The sequence below is a fragment of the Leuciscus leuciscus genome (assembly GCF_965113295.1).
Source record: "Leuciscus leuciscus genome assembly, chromosome: 10".
NCBI lineage: Eukaryota > Metazoa > Chordata > Actinopteri > Cypriniformes > Leuciscidae > Leuciscus > Leuciscus leuciscus.
This window is the reverse complement of record NC_138734.1, coordinates 21,726,605-21,746,736: the sequence shown is the minus strand read 5'-3', so window position 1 is coordinate 21,746,736 and position 20,132 is coordinate 21,726,605. Positions and strand designations below refer to the sequence as shown.

General features: G+C 42.4%; 2 protein-coding genes across 2 annotated transcripts in view; one reads left to right on the top strand and one right to left on the bottom strand.

Moving 5' to 3' along the window:
* LOC309508412 (piggyBac transposable element-derived protein 4-like) overlaps positions 1 to 20,132 on the top strand; it is an 88,123-nt gene that overhangs the window by 49,375 nt on the left and 18,616 nt on the right. The window lies entirely within an intron of this gene.
* LOC309508185 (uncharacterized protein) lies at positions 4,359 to 7,223 on the bottom strand (the record flags this gene model as incomplete). The annotated part of the gene is made up of 2 exons (XM_082182708.1): positions 5,671 to 7,223; positions 4,359 to 5,420 (listed from the first exon to the last, which is right to left on the bottom strand). The coding sequence occupies exons 1-2, from the start codon at positions 6,697 to 6,699 to the stop codon at positions 4,359 to 4,361; spliced, it is 2,091 nt and encodes a 696-aa protein (XP_082038834.1). The 5' UTR covers positions 6,700 to 7,223.

Genomic DNA, 20,132 nt, shown 5'->3' with positions numbered 1-20,132 from the left:
GTTCCCAGAACTCATGCTCCTCGTGACAGTCCCTCCCTGGCCCATTCCTCTGAGGAAGGATCTTCTGACTCAGAGACGGGGCACCCTATGGCACCCGCGTCCGGACCTCTGGAAACTCCATGTCTGGTCCCTGGACGGGACGCGGAGGTTCTAGGTGACTTACCCCCAGAGGTACTTAACACCATCACTTCTGCGCGAGCACCGTCTACGAGACGTGTGTACGCCTTGAAGTGGAACCTGTTCGTCGAGTGGTGTTCCTCCCGTAGAGAGGACCCCCGAAGATGTTCGATAGGGTCAGTGCTTTCCTTCTTGCAGCAAGGGTTAGAGCGAAGGCTGTCTCCCTCCACCCTTAAAGTACATGCTGCTGCTATTTCAGCATATCATGACCACATAGATGGCAAAACAGTAGGAAAGCACGACCTGGTCGTCAGGTTCCTTAGGGGGGCGAGACGATTAAATCCTCCTCGTCCTCCCTCCATACCCTCTTGGGACCTTTCCCTGGTGCTTCGAGCACTTCAGGATGCTCCCTTTGAGCCTTTGCAGTCAGCAGACTTAAAGCTTCTCTCCTTGAAGACTTTGCTGCTGATTGCACTGGCTTCGATCAAGAGGGTAGGGGACCGGCAAGCATTTTCGGTCGACGAATCGTGCCTAGAGTTCGGGCCGGGTGACAACCATGTTGTACTGAGACCCCGGCCTGGCTATGTGCCCAAGGTTCCTACCACTCCCTTTAGAGATCAGGTAGTGAACCTGCAAGCGCTGCCCCTGGAGGAGGCAGACCCAGCCCTGGCTTTGCTCTGTCCCGTTCGCGCTCTGCGTATGTACGTGGACAGAACTCGAAGCATCAGGACCTCAGTCCAGCTCTTTGTCTGTTACGGAGGCCAGCAGAAGGGAAAGGCTGTCTCCAAGCAGAGGATGGCCCACTGGATAGTGGATGCCATCGCCTTGGCTTACCAATCTCAAGGCGCGCCCTGTCCGCTCAGGTTGCATGCACACTCCACGAGAGGCGTTGCATCCTCCTGGGCGCTGGCACGTGGCTCCTCGCTAACAGATATCTGTAGAGCTGCGGGCTGGGCGACACCTAACACGTTCGCTAGATTCTATAGCCTACGTGTAGAGCCCGTGTCCTCCCGTGTTCTCACCCTAAACGGGTAGAAGCACGGTGAGTACCGGCTCTGTCGGCTTGCTGCATCCTACTGTGCACCTTATTACTCCAGAGTCAAAACCTGTTGAGTCCTCCAAACACCCTCGGCCCGGACATGGCGGAGTGTCCGGTGCCAGGCCTTGTCCGCTGAATCCTTGAGAACCGGGTCTAGGCTGGGTCCCATATGTGTGACCCTACGGGGATCCCATATGTGTATATTCTCCACGGCTGCTCCTAATGGAAGCCCGTGTCTTTCCCTTGGGCTAAGTCACCCATTACTCATATGCAGTACAACCCTCGGGTTAGTCCATATGTCTATTCCCACATAACTCTCCTTAAGAATGTGGCTCCCGCAGCGTTCCCCTCCCTCAGATCGGGCACGCTTTCCCAGTGTTATCCAATAATCTCACTGTATGGGTTATAACGGAACAACAGTGACGGATACTCTCGGTGTAAGCCCTCTCCTATCGTCCTTCCAGGCAAGAAGGTGAGGAGGCTTACACGGGGCGCTGGATGGGGTGCAGCAGCTGTGGCGCTTTGCTAGGGATTCCTATTCGTCGTTCACCACGACGTACGTCGTAGTGACCGGACGATAGGGAACGTCTCGGTTACATATGGTAACCCTCGTTCCCTGAGGGAGGGAACGGAGACGTACGTCCCGTCGCCACATCTGCTGCTACCCGCCGGGGCGACCAGCTTTTCAGGCTTGGCTCCTCAGCAAAAAACTGAAGTGCAATCACACCAGCTGCTCGTTAAATACCCGCGCTGCGAGGCTGCGCAGCTGATGCAAATGATTGCACGCCAATGTGTATTGGCTTGTTTTAGTTTCACTCGAAGTAGATTGGCCTCTCTAGCGAGATTCCTATTCGTCGTTCACCACGACGTACGTCTCCGTTCCCTCCCTCAGGGAACGAGGGTTACCATATGTAACCGAGACGTTTTCCCCTTATCAGTTTCACAGTACAGCCCGGATACGCTCAGGAATATGTAGGGAGGATCGTGTGTGTGATACCAACTTCAAAAACACACACACACACACACAGACACTAACTGTCATGTTCAAAAGGCTTCAATAGGCTTCAAACAATTAAAACTAGCTGTCATATAGCCATGACATATTGTTTAATCACAGTGTCTTCAAACGATCAAAAGGCTTCAAAAAACACTAACTGTCATGTTCAAAAGGCATCAAACTAGCTGTCAGATACCATGACGTATTGTTATAACACGTTCTGTCAATATCAAAAGGCTTCAAAAGCCTTCAAAAGACTTCAAAAGACATAAAAAGTCAAAACTAGCTGTCAAAACATGATCAAAAGTCATACTAACTGTCAACCTGTCAATCAAAAGTCAAAACTAGCTGTCAAAACATGATCAAAAGCTGTCAACCTGTCAATCAAAAGTCAAAACTAGCTGTCAAAAGCCCTTTGATCCCTTTGATCCTATGCCAAAAGGGGCGGGACACCTGTCACCGGAAGGGGCGGGACACCGGAAGGGCGGGACATGTCACCGGAAGGGGCGGGACCTGTCACCGGAAGGGGCGGGGCACCTGTCAATCAATCATTTTTTGACAGGTGGTGTATCATATCAACTACTCATGTATCTGAGTGTTATAGGCTCACAAAAGTATCATTCGCGGTATTGTTTTGTTCCAAAGAACCCAACGGTGTTGAATCTTTAACACAAAATATCAGAAGATGCATTCTTTCATTAATACTAGGTTTATAAATGTTCATGAACGAGTTTATTCCATCAGTACACAGTCAGAGAAGGCGTGTACCGTTGCAAAACGTAAGGAGGTGGCCACAATTGTCCTTCCAGACGATTGGTTCACGTACGCCAGGAGGCGGAGGCTTAGCTCCTTCAAAAACACGGCGCGTCCTCTCGTAGTTGGTAGCAGTTCGCCAGAGAGAGAGAGAGACCTGCCTCCTTCCTTCTTCCAAGGAAACTTCGTTTGCTTTTATTTTCGTTCTCTGTTCTAAGTCTTTCTTTTCTTGATAGTTTACCTCAGTTTGATAATTTCTTACAAACCAAAGAAAACCAACTTAAGGCTAAATCATCTTCGGCTAAGTTGAACGCTCTGAGTTACCATAGCAACAACCTCCGCCGTGACGACGCACCAGACCACATGTTCCAGGCTCCTTTTGCACACGACAGATGCACGAAACGAGGGCCTAAATAAGCAAGGACAAGTAAAGTAAAAACCTTCCATTCTTAAATTCGCAATCTGAAAGAAATGCTGTTTAAGTTGTCTAATAATTACTAGAAACTGTTGGGGTCTCGGTGTGAAGGAATGTTGTAAACTGTCTGTGCCTTTCTTGAAATTCTCTCATTCATTCTTTACGCACACACTTATCCTCACACACACACACTTACACACACACACGTGCTCTCAAACCAACACGCACCCACATACACGCACGCCCTAGGAAAACATACGCACGTGCTTTAAAACCCACACACACCTCCCTTTTTACGCTACCCTCTTACACACACACCTTAAACTCTCTCATTTAAACTCTCTCCCTTAAACTCTCTCACTTTCTCTTTCCCTCTCATATATTCTGTTTTATTTTATGTCTTATTTGCGATCGTTTATATTATTTGTTTGTTATGCATATTTACTCTTGCGTGATTGAAATAGTACCTGTAATCTTAGTTGTTTGATTAAAATCCTATAATCTTTGTGAATTGAATCTGTCTCATATTGTTTCATTACTGAAATCCCTGAAAGTGTGATCGCCTACCCAGCTCTACCCTTTATTTTACTATCCAACAATCTAAGTTGTCTAAGACACGAAAATAATCGTTCCTTTGTGGCCACAGGAAAATTATTTGTCGTGTTGGAGACAATAGGTTTCTGTTCAGAAATCGTGCATCCGATCTGCCAGACGGATGGTTGTATGATAAATGAGAATTAACCTCTATCTAAATTTCCCCCAATTAAAATATAATTCTATCTACTTATATCAGTAAATTCTACGAGTAATCGTGGAAATTATTGATATACGTTGAGGTCTGACCTATTCCCTTTTTGGAATAATTTAATTTGTGTAAACGGCATATGCATATTCATATCTTATGAATATTATCTCTCATTTGAGCTAATAAATTCCCTAAACTAGAGGCATTGTTGTTACACACCTGTGCCCTAAACGGTGTGTTGAGGGATTTAGGAACATATCCGTGCCTTGGCTTGAGTATGACTCTTGAGTCATTACCCAAATTCCATACACGTATCACTCACTGAGAGTGCCTGCAAGTCCCCCACGCGCTTCACTGAAGCGAGAGCCAGAAGAAACGCTGTCTTGACAGACAAGTGTTTTAAGTCTATTGACTGAATTGGCTCGAATGGGGCGCCTTTCATGGCTTCCAGAACCGTGGAAAGGTCCCACACGGGAACTGAGGGAGGTCTGGGAGGATTCATTCTCTTAGCTCCTCTAAGGAAGCGAATGATCAGATCGTTCCTTCCCAATGACTGGCCAAGCGCTGGTTCAGCGAACGCTGCTATGGCCACCACGTAAACTGAGCGTGGATGGGGCTCTGCCCTTATCCAGTAGCTCTTGTAGAAAGGAAAGAACTTCCGACACACCACAGTCTGAGGGTGATATGTCACGAGCTCTACACCAGCTAGAGAACACAGACCATTTCGAGGAATAGAGCCACCTAGTAGACGGGGCTCTAGCCTGCAAGATCGTGTTAAACACTCCCGCTGGGAGGTTAACGGGTACCCGTTGATGGTCCACGCATGTAGGGACCAAAGCTCCGGGCGAGGATGCCAGATCGAGCCGTTGGCCTGCGAGAGGAGATCTCTCCTTACTGGTATCGGCCATGGGGCGGTACTCGTCAGCTGCATCAGAACTGGGAACCAGGCTTGGTTCGTCCAGAACGGGGCCACAAGTAGCACTGAGCATCTGGTTTCCCTGATCCGCTCCGATACCTGGGGTAGGAGCATGACAGGGGGAGACACATAGAGCGGGCAGCGGGGCCAGACGTGGGCCAGCGCATCCCTGCTCTTGGAGAAAAACTCCGGACAGTGAGCGTTTTCTTGAGACGCAAACAGGTCTACCTTCGCTCTGCCAAATGTTTTCCAAAGCAGTTGGACTGTCTGCGGATGTAAAGACCATTCTCCTGCTGGAACATTGTTCCTGGACAGTCTGTCTGGTCCCACATTCAAGTGGCCTGGCACGTGCGCTGCTCTCAGCGAGCGCAGATTGTGCTGAGCCCAGATCAGGAGGCGTTCCGTTAGCCTGAAAAAGGGCTTTGGATCTGATACCTCCTTGGTGATTTATATAAGCCACCACCGACATGTCGTCCGAACGGACCAAGACGTGGTGCCCTTTATCTGGGGACAAAAAATGCCTCAGCGTGTTGTCGACTGCCATCATTTCCAGGCAATTTATGTGTAGAAGCTTTTCCCGTTCTGACCACTGGCCGTCTGCCCCTCGAGCAGCGCTCCCCATCCCGAGGTTGAGGCGTCTGTAGACACCACCTTCGCCTTCAAGGAAGTCCCCAAGTCCACATCTGACCGGTACCAGTCGGTTGCTTTCCAAGGTTTCAGAGCTGTGATGCATTTCTGATTGACCTTGAGACAAAGCAGACCGGAAGTCCATGCTTGGCGCGGTACTCGCGCTTTCAGCCAGAACTGTAGCGGGCGCATGCGAAGCAAACCCAGCTGAAGTACTGATGATGCTGAGGCCATGAGACCCAGCATCCTCTGAAATTTTCTGAGCGGGACAGACGCGCCGCAGCGGAAAGAGTTCGCTGCGCGCTGAATATCCAGTGCACGCTGCGGTGACAGCCGCACTATCATAGACACCGAGTCCAGTTCTGTGCCCAGAAAAAATATTATCTGACTGGGGAACAGAGAACTCTTCGCCCAATTGACTCTGAGACCCAGATTCTCGAGGTGTTCGAGTAAAATGGTCCTGTGCTCTATGAGCTCCGAGTGTGATTGAGCTAGAATCAGCCAATCGTCCAAGTAGTTCAGAACTCGCATGCCCTGGAGTCTGAGGGGTGCGAGCGCTGTGTCCATGCACATCGTAAATGTACGGGGTGCTAGGGACAAGCCGAACGGTAGAACTGTGTACTGATATGCCTGGCCTTCGAAGGCGAATCTCAAATATCGCCTGTGACGTGACGCTATCTGTATTTGAAAATACGCGTCCTTTAGGTCTATTGACATAAACCAGTCTCCTCTGCGAATTTGCGCGAGGATTTTTCTGGTTGTGAGCATTCTGAACTGGCGTTTCACAAGCACTTTGTTCAGCTGTCTTAGATCTAGTATGGGTCTGAGACCCCCGTCTTTTTTCGGTACCAGGAAGTACCTGCTGTATAGCCCCCCTTCGCTCTGAGCTTGAGATAAAGGCTCTATGGCCCCTTTGCTCAACAGTTTCGGTATTTCGGCTCGAAGTAGGTGTGCTACTTCTGTTTTCACCGTAGTTTTGACGCGCGTCGCACCACGGCAAGGGCGTCGACAGAACTGTAGCGAATAGCCTCTCTTTATAATGTCTAGCACCCACTCCGAAACCCCGGGAGCACTGCCCAAGCATCTGCATGAATGGCTAGGGGTTGAATGCGAAGCACGCTCTGGTCGCTTGGCGACAGAAGAGCTTCGGTGTGCTGAAACATAAGCGTCGCGCTTATGACATTTGAGGCAAGGGGCGCGCTGATCACAGCGGGCAGACTGCCCGCGCTCGACTCCTCTGCGGCGGTCAACCGAGAGGGGGAGGGCTGGGCGAGTCCCATAGGACTTGTCATGTCTGTGAGTGAATGAATGTGGGCGCGGGACAGCGGGCACATTTACTGCACTGAGTGCATTGTCTGCCTGAGCAGAGTAAATGCGTGCTGGTTTCGTTTTACAGAAACCTTGAGACATGCCGAGCGTAGTGTTTGTGGGCACTGGGCAGTGGGCACCTTTACTACGTTTAATGCGCAATCGATCTGGGTCGATTTTATGTGCGCGAGCCCTGTGTGACGGGCTGTGCTTGTGTGTAGGAATGAGCACTGGGCAGTGGCCATTTTTTACACTATAACACCATCGCCCGTGGCCGGAACACCTGAAAATACACAATGGGATTTATCTGGGTAGCCGTAAAAACGGCGTTTTTGTGCAGGCAAGAGGGCTGTGTCGCCGACTTGTTTACTGCAGAATACACCGGAACAGTCGCATTTACTGGAACTGAACGAGCGAGAAGTTGCCATAGAAACAGTGTTTGGATGCAGGCGAGCGGGTTGTCCAACGTGCTCGTTGGCTGCAAAATACGTATCTGCAGTCGCCTTTCAAGGGAACTGACAGAACGAAAGCATTGACGGCATAATTTTCACTGTTGGTAGACCCGAGAATCGAACACGGGTCTCTCGCGCGAAAGCCTAAGGCTGAATCCCAATTCTCTGTCTTACCCCTACCCCTTACCCCTACCCCTTACCCCTACCCCTACCCCTTACCCCTACTCCTTACCCCTACCCCTTACCTTTGCACGTTCACGTGAGAGTAAGGGCTATCCCAATTCTCATTTTGATCTAGGGGTAGGGCTAAGGGGAAGGGGTAGATACCCCTTAAAACCAAGAATTTTCGCGAGCTTACTTGAAACCAAGGGGTACCCAGAATGCACTGCGCAACCGGCAACAATGGCGGACATACCATCGAGCGAGTCCCATAAATGTAAGTATTTTCAGCTTAAATGATTGATTGAAAAATTATGACAGTCTTGTTTTGTGCTCTACACAGTCATGTACATATATATTTGCAACCATGTGGTTAATTGAAATGTTTTTAAACGTTTTTAAAAATCGCTAGTCTGCTACGCTAGGCTATGCTAACGATACATTGCTGGTTTGCACAATCAGTCCCACATTTCTCAGACTAGCCTTGAATGGACTCCATGTCTACAGTTTTAACTAAACTATAAGCAGTGAATTTTCTTTTCCCCGGACATGTCTGGCCAGGATTTCGAGATTGCCCAAAATGTCCGGGATTCGGCTTTTGCTTTCTACAGTCGCCATTCATTTGTGTACATTATTTGACACTGACACGTATGTGCCAGCTTTGCAGGTCATGCATTCAGCTTCAAATGGATCCCTACTGATACGAAAAGACAGGAATTTAAGCAATGCTAAAACGCACATAAACCGATCACTTGTTTAGCATTCATGTAAGTTAACCCTCTGGAGTCTGAGCGGTTTTTTGGGCCCTGGGGGTGTTCTGACATGCTCTGACATTTGTGCTTTTTTCAGTTGCTTATAAACATATTAATGGCAAAGGTGTAAATTCACTCTATATAGCACAAACAGGACTACAATAATATGTGAGCCACATGTATGTACATGTTTTCATTTTTGAGAGAATAATGTTTATGCGTGGTTATCGAAAAAACTAAAAATTTAAGTTTTTGAAATAAGGCCACAAAACACATAGTAAATATGTGGCAATAAGACTTTTGACTAATGGATGTCCTCGCCTAGAGTTTTTTCTTCAAAATTATGTGAAAATAGTCTTGCTTTATCGTTCACATAAAACCATACATTGATTTAAATTGATGTAAAACAGGTTTTGCTTGGAAAGCCAATATGCGAGGGGGCGTGAACGAGGAGTGGTTTACACCTTAGAATACACCCACTCTGCATAATGAGCCATTCACTCAGGTGTGACACTGACTGAGCCACAATGCAAGGACAAAAGATATATTTAGAAGAAGACTTATATTGACCATTTAAGATTTTGCTTACATCTATCTTGTAAATATGTTTTGCTATTTTATTAAAACGGTTACAATTACAACAATAATTACAATTTCAACAATATTTCAAGTGTACTCTTTCTTTGTAAAAAAAAATGATTATAGGCCTACATTTTATCTATGTATTCATTAGTTTGAATATAGCCAACATTGGAACAGCTAACATCTTAGTTGATGACTTTATTTTTGACAAAAATAGTATTTTATATATAGAAATTGCTAAACAAAAGCTTATTTGATGTGGCAGTATATTCTACAGTAAAAACTGTACCCAAATCTAGTCAACAAAATGTTGTCTTTCATATTTCGTCTGACTGTAACGTTGTTTTCATGAAATATTAGGGCATATTGTTAATTTGCTTATACAAATAGCCTACATTTTATTTCAACATTCAGTCGATTTTTTACTCATCTCAGTATAGCAATACAGTTTGCTAAAACATCATCATTCATTCACACACGCGATTTAAATTTAAACTGTCTTTGCCAGCTGTGGTAAACAGCGCGCATCTCTGCCGTTTATTCATTCATAAACAGAAACCCACGTGAAGAAATTCACGTGAGAAGGAAAAAACTTACTAGTATTCCGCAGCTCGCTCCTCGATATACCCGCACTTCTGAGGGACATTTTCCATTAGTAGCCTATTATTCCTCACAGCGCTGCAAGACGGTGTAAACAAGTAATGATCTAAATAAACTTTTCTCGAGCTGATGGGGGCGTTCACAGGATTGCCTCAACCATTTGCGTTTGAATAGCGCGCGCTCTCCGTGGGCGGAGTCACATTACATCTGAATTAGCTGTAATTAGGTCGACTGGAATCGCTCTCTTTTAATACAGATTTCACAAGATGAGAATATTTGTTTTTTATATAAATTACTTCATTTAAAAGAAGAGAATTCAAGCTTCATGCCTGTGTGTCTGTATGCCTGTTTGACTGAGTATTCGCTCAGTTATTGTTAATTTTCGGACGCGTTTCAGAATGGACTTCACTGGCAGAGAGAAGGCAGAACTCGCTTCGTGTTTATTTTTCTTTATTTGGCAAAAAGCACAACACTTTGTTTTTATTGTGAGTATACACAAAAATAATACACATTTAACCCTCTGAGGTCTGAGGGGTTTTTGGGGTCCTTGAGATGTTCTGACATGCCCTGACATTTGTGCTTTTTTCAGTTGCTTATAAACATATTAATGACAAAAAAAAATTACACACTATTTAGCACAAACAGGGCTACCATAATATGTGAGCAACAAGAATGTACATGTCTGCATTTTTGAGAGAATAATGTTTATGCGTGGTTATTGAAAAAACTAAAAACTAAAGTTTCTGAAATAAGGCCACAAAACACATACTAAATATGTGCCAATAAGACTTTTGTCTAATAGATGTCATTGCCTAGTGTTTTTTCTTCAAAATGATGTGAAAATCATCCTGCCCTTATCATTCACATAACACAATACATTGATTTGAATTTTGCAAAGCACTTTCTGTTTGGAAAGGCAATATGCGGAGTGGGCGTCAACGATCATGCATATTTAGTGGTTCACACCTTAGGAGACAATGGGGCCTGCATACTTAATGACCCTTTCATTCAGGTGAGTCACTGAGCCACAAGAATGCAAGAGCAACAGTTGGAAGCATCTCAATTATTTTTTATTTTTCCACATAGTGTGCTTGCAATTTGGCCTATAATATCCAAGGAAAACATGTCTAGTAATTGTGCAGTTAATTCTCATACTGTATTTTCAGTTTTGGAATATTTATCCTCTCCCCAAATTTGTCACTAATAAAACACAATAAAAATTATTTAAAGAAAAGGCTTATTACCTTATTACCTTTTAATAGTTTGTTTACATCTACCTTGTAAATATATTTTTTTATTAAAAAGGTTACAATTACAACAACAATTCAAGTGTAATCTTTCTTTGTAAAAACTAAAGTATACATTTTATCATACATATTTCAAAGTTAAGGATTTGATTGATTATTTGATTACTTTATTTTTGACAAAACATACTATATTTAACATGAGCAAATATTGGCAAACAAATATTGGCTTATTTGAGTTGGCAGATATTTTACAGTAAAAATGTATAATCTATCCAAAACTAATCAACGAAATGTTGTCTTTCATATGTCTGTAACATAGGTCTTTCGTTTTTATTATAAGAAATATAAATGTTAATTTGCAGTTTAATACGTTGCTTATACAAATACATTTTATTTCAACATTTCAGTCGATTTTTACTCAGTATAGCAATACAGTTTGCTAAAACCGAAACATTCATTCACAAACAGAAACGCCTGACTGTAACGTTGTTTTTATGAAATATTAGGGCATATAAATGTTAATTTTCAGTTTACTCATCTCAGTATAGCAATACAGTTTGCTAAAACATCATCATTCATTCACACAGAGACGCAATTTAAATTTAAACTGTCTTTTTGCGACCTGTGATAAACAGCGCGCATCTCTGCGGCTGCCGTTCATTCATTCACAGAAACGCGATTAACTTGAGAAGGAAAAAAAACTTACTACATATTCGGATCCTCTCTCCTGCAATACCCGCACTCTGAGGTAGATTTTCCGTTATTATTATTCCTCACAGCGCTGCCAGATGGTGTAAACACGTAGGCTACAATGATATGATTAAACTTGTGTTTTCTCGAGCTGATATGGGGGCGTTCACAGGTTTGCCTCAGTAATTTGCGTTTGAATAGCGCGCGCTCTCCGTGGGCGGAGTCACATTACCTTTGAATGAGCTCTAATGAGCTCGACTGGAATCGCTCTCTTTTAACACAGATTTCACAAGATGAGAATATTTTTTTTTTATATAAATTACCTCATTTTAAAGAAGAGAATTCAAGCTTCATGCCTGTGTGACTGTATGCCTGTTTGACTCAGTATTCGTTGAGTTATTGTTCATTTTCGGACGCGTTTCAGAATGGTCTTCACTGACAGAGAGAAGGCAGAACTCGCATCACGTTTATTTTTCTTTATTTGGCAAAAAGCACAACACTTTGTTTTTATTGTGAGTATACACAAAAATAATACACATTTAACAGAATCGATTGATGTATGAAACTTGCTTGTAATATCAAAGTCAACAGAGCAAAATTAATTTCTTTTGAACTGAACTGAAAAAAATCCAGCAAAACGCGTGGGCGCGTTTGTCGACCTCAGAGGGTTAACAGAATCGATTGATGTATGAAACTCCTATGGAAAATCAAAGTCAACAGAGTATTTATGAGTTTCTTTTACACTAATAAAAAAAAAGCGAGCTGGTATCGCCGGCGATACCGTAGACCTCAGGGGGTTAAACACTACATTCAGATTCACCGATTTGAATGAATTCAGTTCGATTGAAACAACACCTTGTGCATGTAAACATAATGAATAGCGACGGCAGAAAGCAAAAGCCGACTCCTGGACATTTTTGGGTGATCCCGAAATCCAGGCGACATGTCCAGGAAAAAGAGGATGTTGCATGGTAACCCTGGAGACATCGATACGTGTTTTAACGTTACATATACTGTCCTGTGTCACACAGGGACGCAGGAGGAAACCCGGCAGCTGATCCACTTTCGGGATGAAAACGAGCTGAAGTTTCTAAGATCAAAATATGATCCGATTTTTTTGCCTGTTATGTTTACTTTATTGGCCAATAAAGACAGATTTTTGTTAACAAAGAAAGTGTTTCTGAACATCAGTGACATTCAAAACAGTGATAACTGAAACAGATATACAAAACACCATGCAGTGTGTATAAAAAATATTAGTAACGATGTATGATGACGTAACCAAGTGGTGTCTCATTTCATAGGGGTATGTTTTCACCCCTAGCACTTACTCAGTTTCGAGGGACAAGGGCTAGGGATAAGACGAAGGGGTAGGGGTAGGGGAAGGGGTAAGACAGAGAATTGGGATTCAGCCTAAGAATCTGCCACTGGGCCACAGGGGAAGACACATAAGCATTCAGTTAGCGCGAGTATAACAGAGACCGTCAACATGCTTGGCGTTTGTTTGTAGGCGTGCGTGTATTACAACAGGCTCGTTTACTGCAATATTGACATTTCCAGTCGCCTGAACTTCAGAGGGGAATGAGAAATGTGTGAGAAATGGAGGTCGGTCCGGCCGCAGCGGGACTAAAACACTCTCTTTTCTTCTTTCGCCAGTGACGCACGGGAACCATAGAAACGGTGTTTGGGTGCAGGCGAGCGGGTTGTACAACGCGCTCGTTGGCTGCAAAATACACATCTGCAGTCTCCTTTAAGGGAACTGACAGAGCGAAAGCATTGACGGCATAATTTTATCTGCCGGCAGACCAGGGATCGAACACGGGTCTCTCGTGCAAGAGCCTAAGATTACACCACTGATCCACAGGGGGGAACACATAGGAATTACGTTAGCACGAGTATAAGAGAGCGTCAACATGTTTGCTTTGGCGTTTGTTTGCAGGCGTGCGTGTATTATAACAGGCTTGTTTGCTGCAATATTGATATTTCCAGTCGCCTGAGCTTAAGAGGGGACTGAGAAATGTGTGAGAAATGGAGCTTAGCCCAGCCTCGGCGGGACTAAAAGCACTCTTTTCTCCTTTCGCCGATGAGTGACGCGTGAATGGGGCGCAACTAGGGCGGGGTAGCTTTTTTTGTACGTAAAGAAAAACTAACCCCGTGACCGTCCGCTTCCGGCCTCCCTTGTGAACGGCGCAGTTTGCGCGGCTCGAACAGAGGGAGAGAGAAAGCTAGCCCAGTGACCGTCCGCTCCTGACATCCCCTGTGAACGGCGCAGTTTGCGCGGCTCGAACAGAGGGAGCGCAGGTATCATCCCCCGCAGCCGCGACTTCTTGGTCGATATCCACGACGGAAGCGGCGGCAGACGGCGGCCACTGTCCATCAGGAAGAGACTCAGCGAAGCAGGTAAAGCAGGCGGGCGCACCGGCGAGCTTTACAGGCTGGGGGAGGACCCGTTGAGCACGGCGCTTTTTACGGCGCGGTACCGCGGCGGGCAGAGGTGCAGTCTCGGAGAAGGATGCCAGGCGAGTCCTCAGAGTCACCGTAGGCATTAGCTCGCTGAGGGCAGTCGCCGTCAGCGAGCGCGAGAGCTGCGTGATCCTCACCAGGAAAAGGGGCGTCTTGAAAAAGACGCCCGGCTCTTTTAGTGCAATGAGAGTGTGTGTCGCGGCGGCGAACACACATACACACAAAAACACAGTGGCAGAGAAAGGATATAACGCCGGAAAGCGTTAGCAGGAACGGCGACTGAAGGCGGCGAGTTGTCGACCAGCGGCTTCAGGTGCAAAGGCTCGTCCCGCAGAAGACTTATCAGACGGCGCGGCTTCTTCCTCTCGGGATCCAGCGATGCGTGAGCTTCACTGAAGAGATGAAAAATCAGCTAGACCAGCCTCCCGAGGCCATATTTATAGCCCAAAGCCCTGCCCGTTTCGGCGGGACATGACGCGGAGGGCGCGAAGCCGTCTTGCCCATGTCTGCATGCCGCCGCAACGCGTTTTACAGTATTATAAAATTAAGGATAATTTTTGGCTTCAATATCTCGTGGAAAAGAGTTTTTCCCCTAGCGTAAGCTATTACGCAGTACGAGAGAACCTCTCGTAAGAGAACTCCATGATTTAAAAGGTTTGAAAATGGATGCAGAGTCACAAAATCTGTTTTGCTGTTTTTTGGGGGGGGTTTTGTGTTTTTTTTTGCCAATATAACCAATTGTTGAATGTCTTTACTAAGTTTTCAGGTACCATCCAAATGTAAGGAAATGTTGTAATTACTGTAACAAAAACTTAAATAAAAAAAAGAAAAAGAAAATGGATGCAGAGATGGCTTTTTTTCTCTGCTGGACAGTTAAGACATTTCAATGGTTCATTGGGTAATTAGGTAACAGTAGCACACTCGTTTGCTTAATCCATACAGTAATGGAGTTTCCTTTGTTGTGCGTTTTTCTCTCTCGATTTGCTATGGTCATTATGGTAAATTTCATTTATTTTGTGCTATAGCTATATTTAAAGCATATCTTTCTCCACCTCTGTTGTGAAGTATTGGAGCTGAATCAGCGTTGTGTTTCCCGAAAGCATCGTTAGCCAACTATGGTCGCAAGTTCCGTCGTTATCTGCATAGTTCAACGAGTTTGTGTTTCACGAAACCATAGTTCAACGAACATTCGCAGTGGAATTTTGCGAGGCCGTTCAACAGCCTCGCAAAGTTGTGTGGTTGGAGCGACAGCTCTTGAGATTTGGTTAGAAGCATCGTTTCTTGGTTGCATGACATGTGAACTCAATAAATCCTCATATTTATATCATATTCATACTCATATCATATTCCACAGAATATGCTACTCAATGACTAGAAGATAACTACACATAAGCTACATAAATTCATCAACTAACCATTCAAAAATGTTGTCTACATGTTGTCTTGAGTCTATCCATCTTTGTCTGACTCCGGTTTGAACATAAAAGTTCAAAGTTAAACAGCATATCTGTCAGCTAAAAGTTTTAGAAATTTTCAGGACACAAGCTCTTGAAGCTCTGCACCCTGTGTTGGGAGCAGCAGCTCGTTTGCATTTAAAGGGACAGACACAAAAACAGTGTGTTTTTGCTCACCTTCAGAAAGTGACAATTTTAACGTTCTATATAAAAATATCTGTGGGGTATTTTGAGCTAAAACTTCACATACACACTCTGGGGACATCAGAGACTTATTTTACATCTTGTGAAAAGGGCATTATACCACCTCTTTAACCCTCTGAGGTCGAGAAACGGGCCGACGCGTTTTGCTGGATTTTTTTCACATAGCAGCAACATAAACTTAAATTACTCCGTCATTTATGGTTATACAGAAAAAAGAAATATAAAAAAAGAATCTGTGATATTTCTACTTTTGTATGTGTCCACTTACAATCAAATCAAAACATTGTGCTTTTGTAAAATAAAGAAAATAAACAGGGTGTGCGTTCTGCCTCTCCGTCGCGGTGAACTTTTTTTTCTTGAGCACGTCTATAAACTGAAACAAAACTCAGCGAATACTTCTCACACATTTATGAGCCATATACCTTTATACACATTTAAGTGTGTACTTTTAAATGATCGGATTCAAACTGAAAACAAATATTGGTAACACTTTATTTTGATAGTCCGTTCGTTGAGACTATACTAGTTATTAGTAGCCATTCAGTAGCTCGTCAACAGTGCATCATTTGACATTCAACAACACTGTTTCAACTGACAAGTAACATACGTTCAACTGCCTGCCTATAGACTATAAGGTACAATTCAAGTGTTAATCTACAGATTTTACAAAAAAGTGCCTGTTGACTGTCAATGTTATTTTGCAACAGGTTATTAACCAATTGGCGACTAACTTTCAATTGTCAACTAACTTTCTGTAGATTGAGTACCAACAACTCAAGATCAATCTGTCAGTTAAATGTCAACAGTCATGTCAGCATATGAAGTATATGATACCTACTCAAGGGGTCTCATGTGCATCAAAATAATGATTATTTTAGCTGATTTAAAAATGTTTTAACCATTTGTAGATAATCTGTTGATAGTCAACTAAAGATTACATGTAGTTGCTTATTTGTTGCTTGTCAACAAAGAAATTGTTTATGATCAGTAGACTATTAATAGACATTCTCAACTAAGCGTTAGTAGATTTTAGGACTATCTAATTAAAGTGAAAAAGAGTTTATATCAGTAGAAAGTCTATAACCTATCAACAGATTAATATATTGTTTATGATCAGTTGACTATTAATAGACATAATCCACTAAGTGTTAGTAGATATCTTTTAGGACTATCTAATTAAAGTGAAATACAGTTGATATCAGTAGAAAGTCTATAACCTATCAACAGATTGCATACCTGACCTGACTGAAGTAGAACAAACACTATGGCCAGCACATCAGAGAGAAAAAAAATCACTTTTATTAAATAAAAAATAATACAACCCATTATTTACTAGGATATCACGATCACATCTGAACCATCTGATTATGAGAAAAAAAAATTATATTGAGCATTCCAAATGAGAAAACTCTCAATAGTCTACATCATTTCAAATGCCTGAGGCCAAGATCAAAAGTTATAAACAACAAATAACAATAATTATTAATTAATACATTTAGCCTTTCATGACAGTAAGTTTTACAGAAAATCGCATTTATTAAATGCAGTTTAACGTTATAATTTAACGTTACTCATTTAAGAAATAATCTCTGTTCCTGCTGCAAACTCGCTTCGGAGGATTGACAGACAAGACTATAGTTTAAACCCTTAACAATACCTTCTCTAATCGTTTAACCATTTTGTAACATTTAGTTTATTTAACGTTACGGTGTGAGACACAAAAGGTGTTTTCTCCTATAGAACCATAATACACCAAAACACAATATTTATAAATGAACAAAATACATAATTTTTATTAGCTAACGTAACGTTAGATGTAATCCAAATCTTTATAATCCATACGCAAGCAAGAAACAGATCCAAATTCAGCCCTTCATCCACATCCAGCGGTCTCCATCTCCATTCTCAGCAGCGACCGTAAATGTCAAATCCCGCGCCGCGCTCGTGATGAATTTAAATTCAAAAATTGCGCCCTCGAGAAGCGTTATGACATGTTTTACGGCAGTGATATCAAACGCTCATTGGCTCTTGCCTGCTCCGTCACAGATTGCAGCATGCCGTGTTTCAGTTGAAACAACATTGAAATGCAGAAGCGCGCGCGCGCCGTCTTCACGCAGAGGGAAGCTGGGTTAACATTTTCATGGATTAATAACTTAAATTCTGCTCTGTCCCTAAACTATTATATAATGCCAGAGAGGACTGCAACACATCGTCATTTGAGCGACTTTTTGTACCGATTTACATTTTCGCAATAAATTATTATGATTACACATCTGTTGTTTTTCTTTATAATTTTAGCCTGCATAGTTTTAAGAAATGGTTATGGGTAGGTTTAGGGGCAGGAGTAGGATTAATGTTAGTGGCTCAAAATATATTTTAATGCTATTAATAAAACTGGCATTTCCCTACACATCTCTGTCCATAAAGTGTTTTATTCTTTTTATATTCTGTATAAGATGAGTAATTTATATTTAGCTTTGGGAGTAGGGTTAAGGGAACTTACATTTATCTATAAAACAGTATAAGGGAAATGATACAGATATCTTTATGATTCGTAAACGTTTTGTAGCTGTGAATTCTTAATAATTCTACGTTGTAGACATGTCTGTATCATACGTTTCAGCATCTATCCAAACGTACAAAAAAAGTATGTTTTCAATCTGTTGATAGGTTATAGACTTTCTACTGATATAAACTGTTTTTCACTTTAATTAGATTGTCCTAAAATATATCTACTAACACTTAGTGGATAATGTCTATTAATAGTCTACTGATCATAAACAATTTATTTGTTGACAAGCAACAGATCTAATCTTTAGTTGACTATCAACAGATTATCTACAAATGGTTAACAATTTTTTTAAAACAGTTTTAAATCAGCTAAAATAATCATTAATTTGATGCATATGAGACCCCTTGAGTAGGATATACAGTATTGTATACTTCAAATGCTGACATGACTGTTGACATTTAACTGACAGATTGATCTTGAGTTGTTGGTACTCAATCTACAGAAAGTTAGTTGACAATTGAAAGTTAGTCGACAATTGGTTAATAACCTGTTGCAAAATAACATTGACAGTCAACAGGCACTTTTTTGTAAAATCTGTAGATTAACTCTTGAATTGTACCTTATAGTCTATAGGCAGGCAGTTGAACGTATGTTACTTGTCAGTTGAAACAGTGTTGTTGAATGTCAACTGATGCACTGTTGACGAGCTACTGAATGGCTACTAATAACTAGTAAAGTCTCAACAAACGGACTATCAAAATAAAGTGTTACCAAAATATTCTCTGTTTAAGTAATTTGTATAAAACCAACAGGATGTCCAGTATCTCAAACGCTTGCTAATTACTTTTTAATTCGACACGCCCACTTGCGCAAAAGAGATTCACATGCAAATCTCCACATGGGACGCGAACGCCCTCGTTACCTCAAACACAAAACACCAAAACACTTCACAAGTCTCTGCTTTTCGTCGAGTTTGGAAGACACGTCTGAGCTTACATTGGATTTACCTAAGAAGAAGAAGAACGCGATTTGAAAACAAGAAAGATGTAAGGTAAGAAATTCTTACTTATTAGTTTATGGTATTGTTGCATAAACTTCACATTGCAGTTGAACTGTTGCTAGATATATGGTGAATATTATACTATTTAGACCCGTGTTTACTGTTAAATACTGTTTGTGGATATCTGCTCAAACATAGATATGTATAACCATAATGTTTAATATATTGGAGCGCGATGGCGTTTGAATGTATCATATTTTGGAGCGCGCTGTGGTATCACATTTTGGAGCGCGCTGTGCGTTTGAATGTATCATATTTTGGAGCGCGATTGCGTTTGAAAGGAAAAACGCACCAAACATTAGGCTTTATGTTTTTACTATTATCTCATTTCATATCATCATAACGAATGGAAACATTTGAAGTAACATATGATAATCAATATATTTTTCTCTAGCGTAGTTGTTCTTGAAATCTTTTGGAAGATTTAATTTATTGTTATTATTATTTTATGCAGCACTGCGTAGCCTATGCCTACAAGGCACAACAAACCTGGTGTTCATTATATATTGTTGGAAACGTGTGTGTGTTTGTGTATTCTGTGAATTTTAAAAATAAATTTTAACCAGAAAAATCTAAAATCTATTCCCAAAATCGTGCAGCCCTATAGTTTCTCTTGATATCAGTATGTTCACAGTTTTTTCTTTCTTTTTTTCTTTCAGGGACCAGATGCAACTGAGTCCTGCTGACTTCAACATTTACACGAGTCTCTGTATATGAACATGGTAAAGTGAAAATCAAACACCTTGGAAATGAAAGGTATGTACAATGTTTTTAGGAATGGCACAAAGGTCTCTGTCTTTGGATCATTGTTTTCAATGTGCTCTTTTGTCATTTGTTGTGTATTTTTGGATTGTGTTGTGTTGTAAATAAATCCAAACAATCTAAAAGCCATTATTTTTTTAAATCTCCTCATTCTTTGTGCAAGGTTGCTCTGAATGACAGGGCCTGATCGCTCCTAATAGGGCAGTTAGGGGAGTGTCTTTGTCTTTCTCAGGTGTTAAAGGCTTACATATTAATGAGATGATCACGCCTCTTCGCAT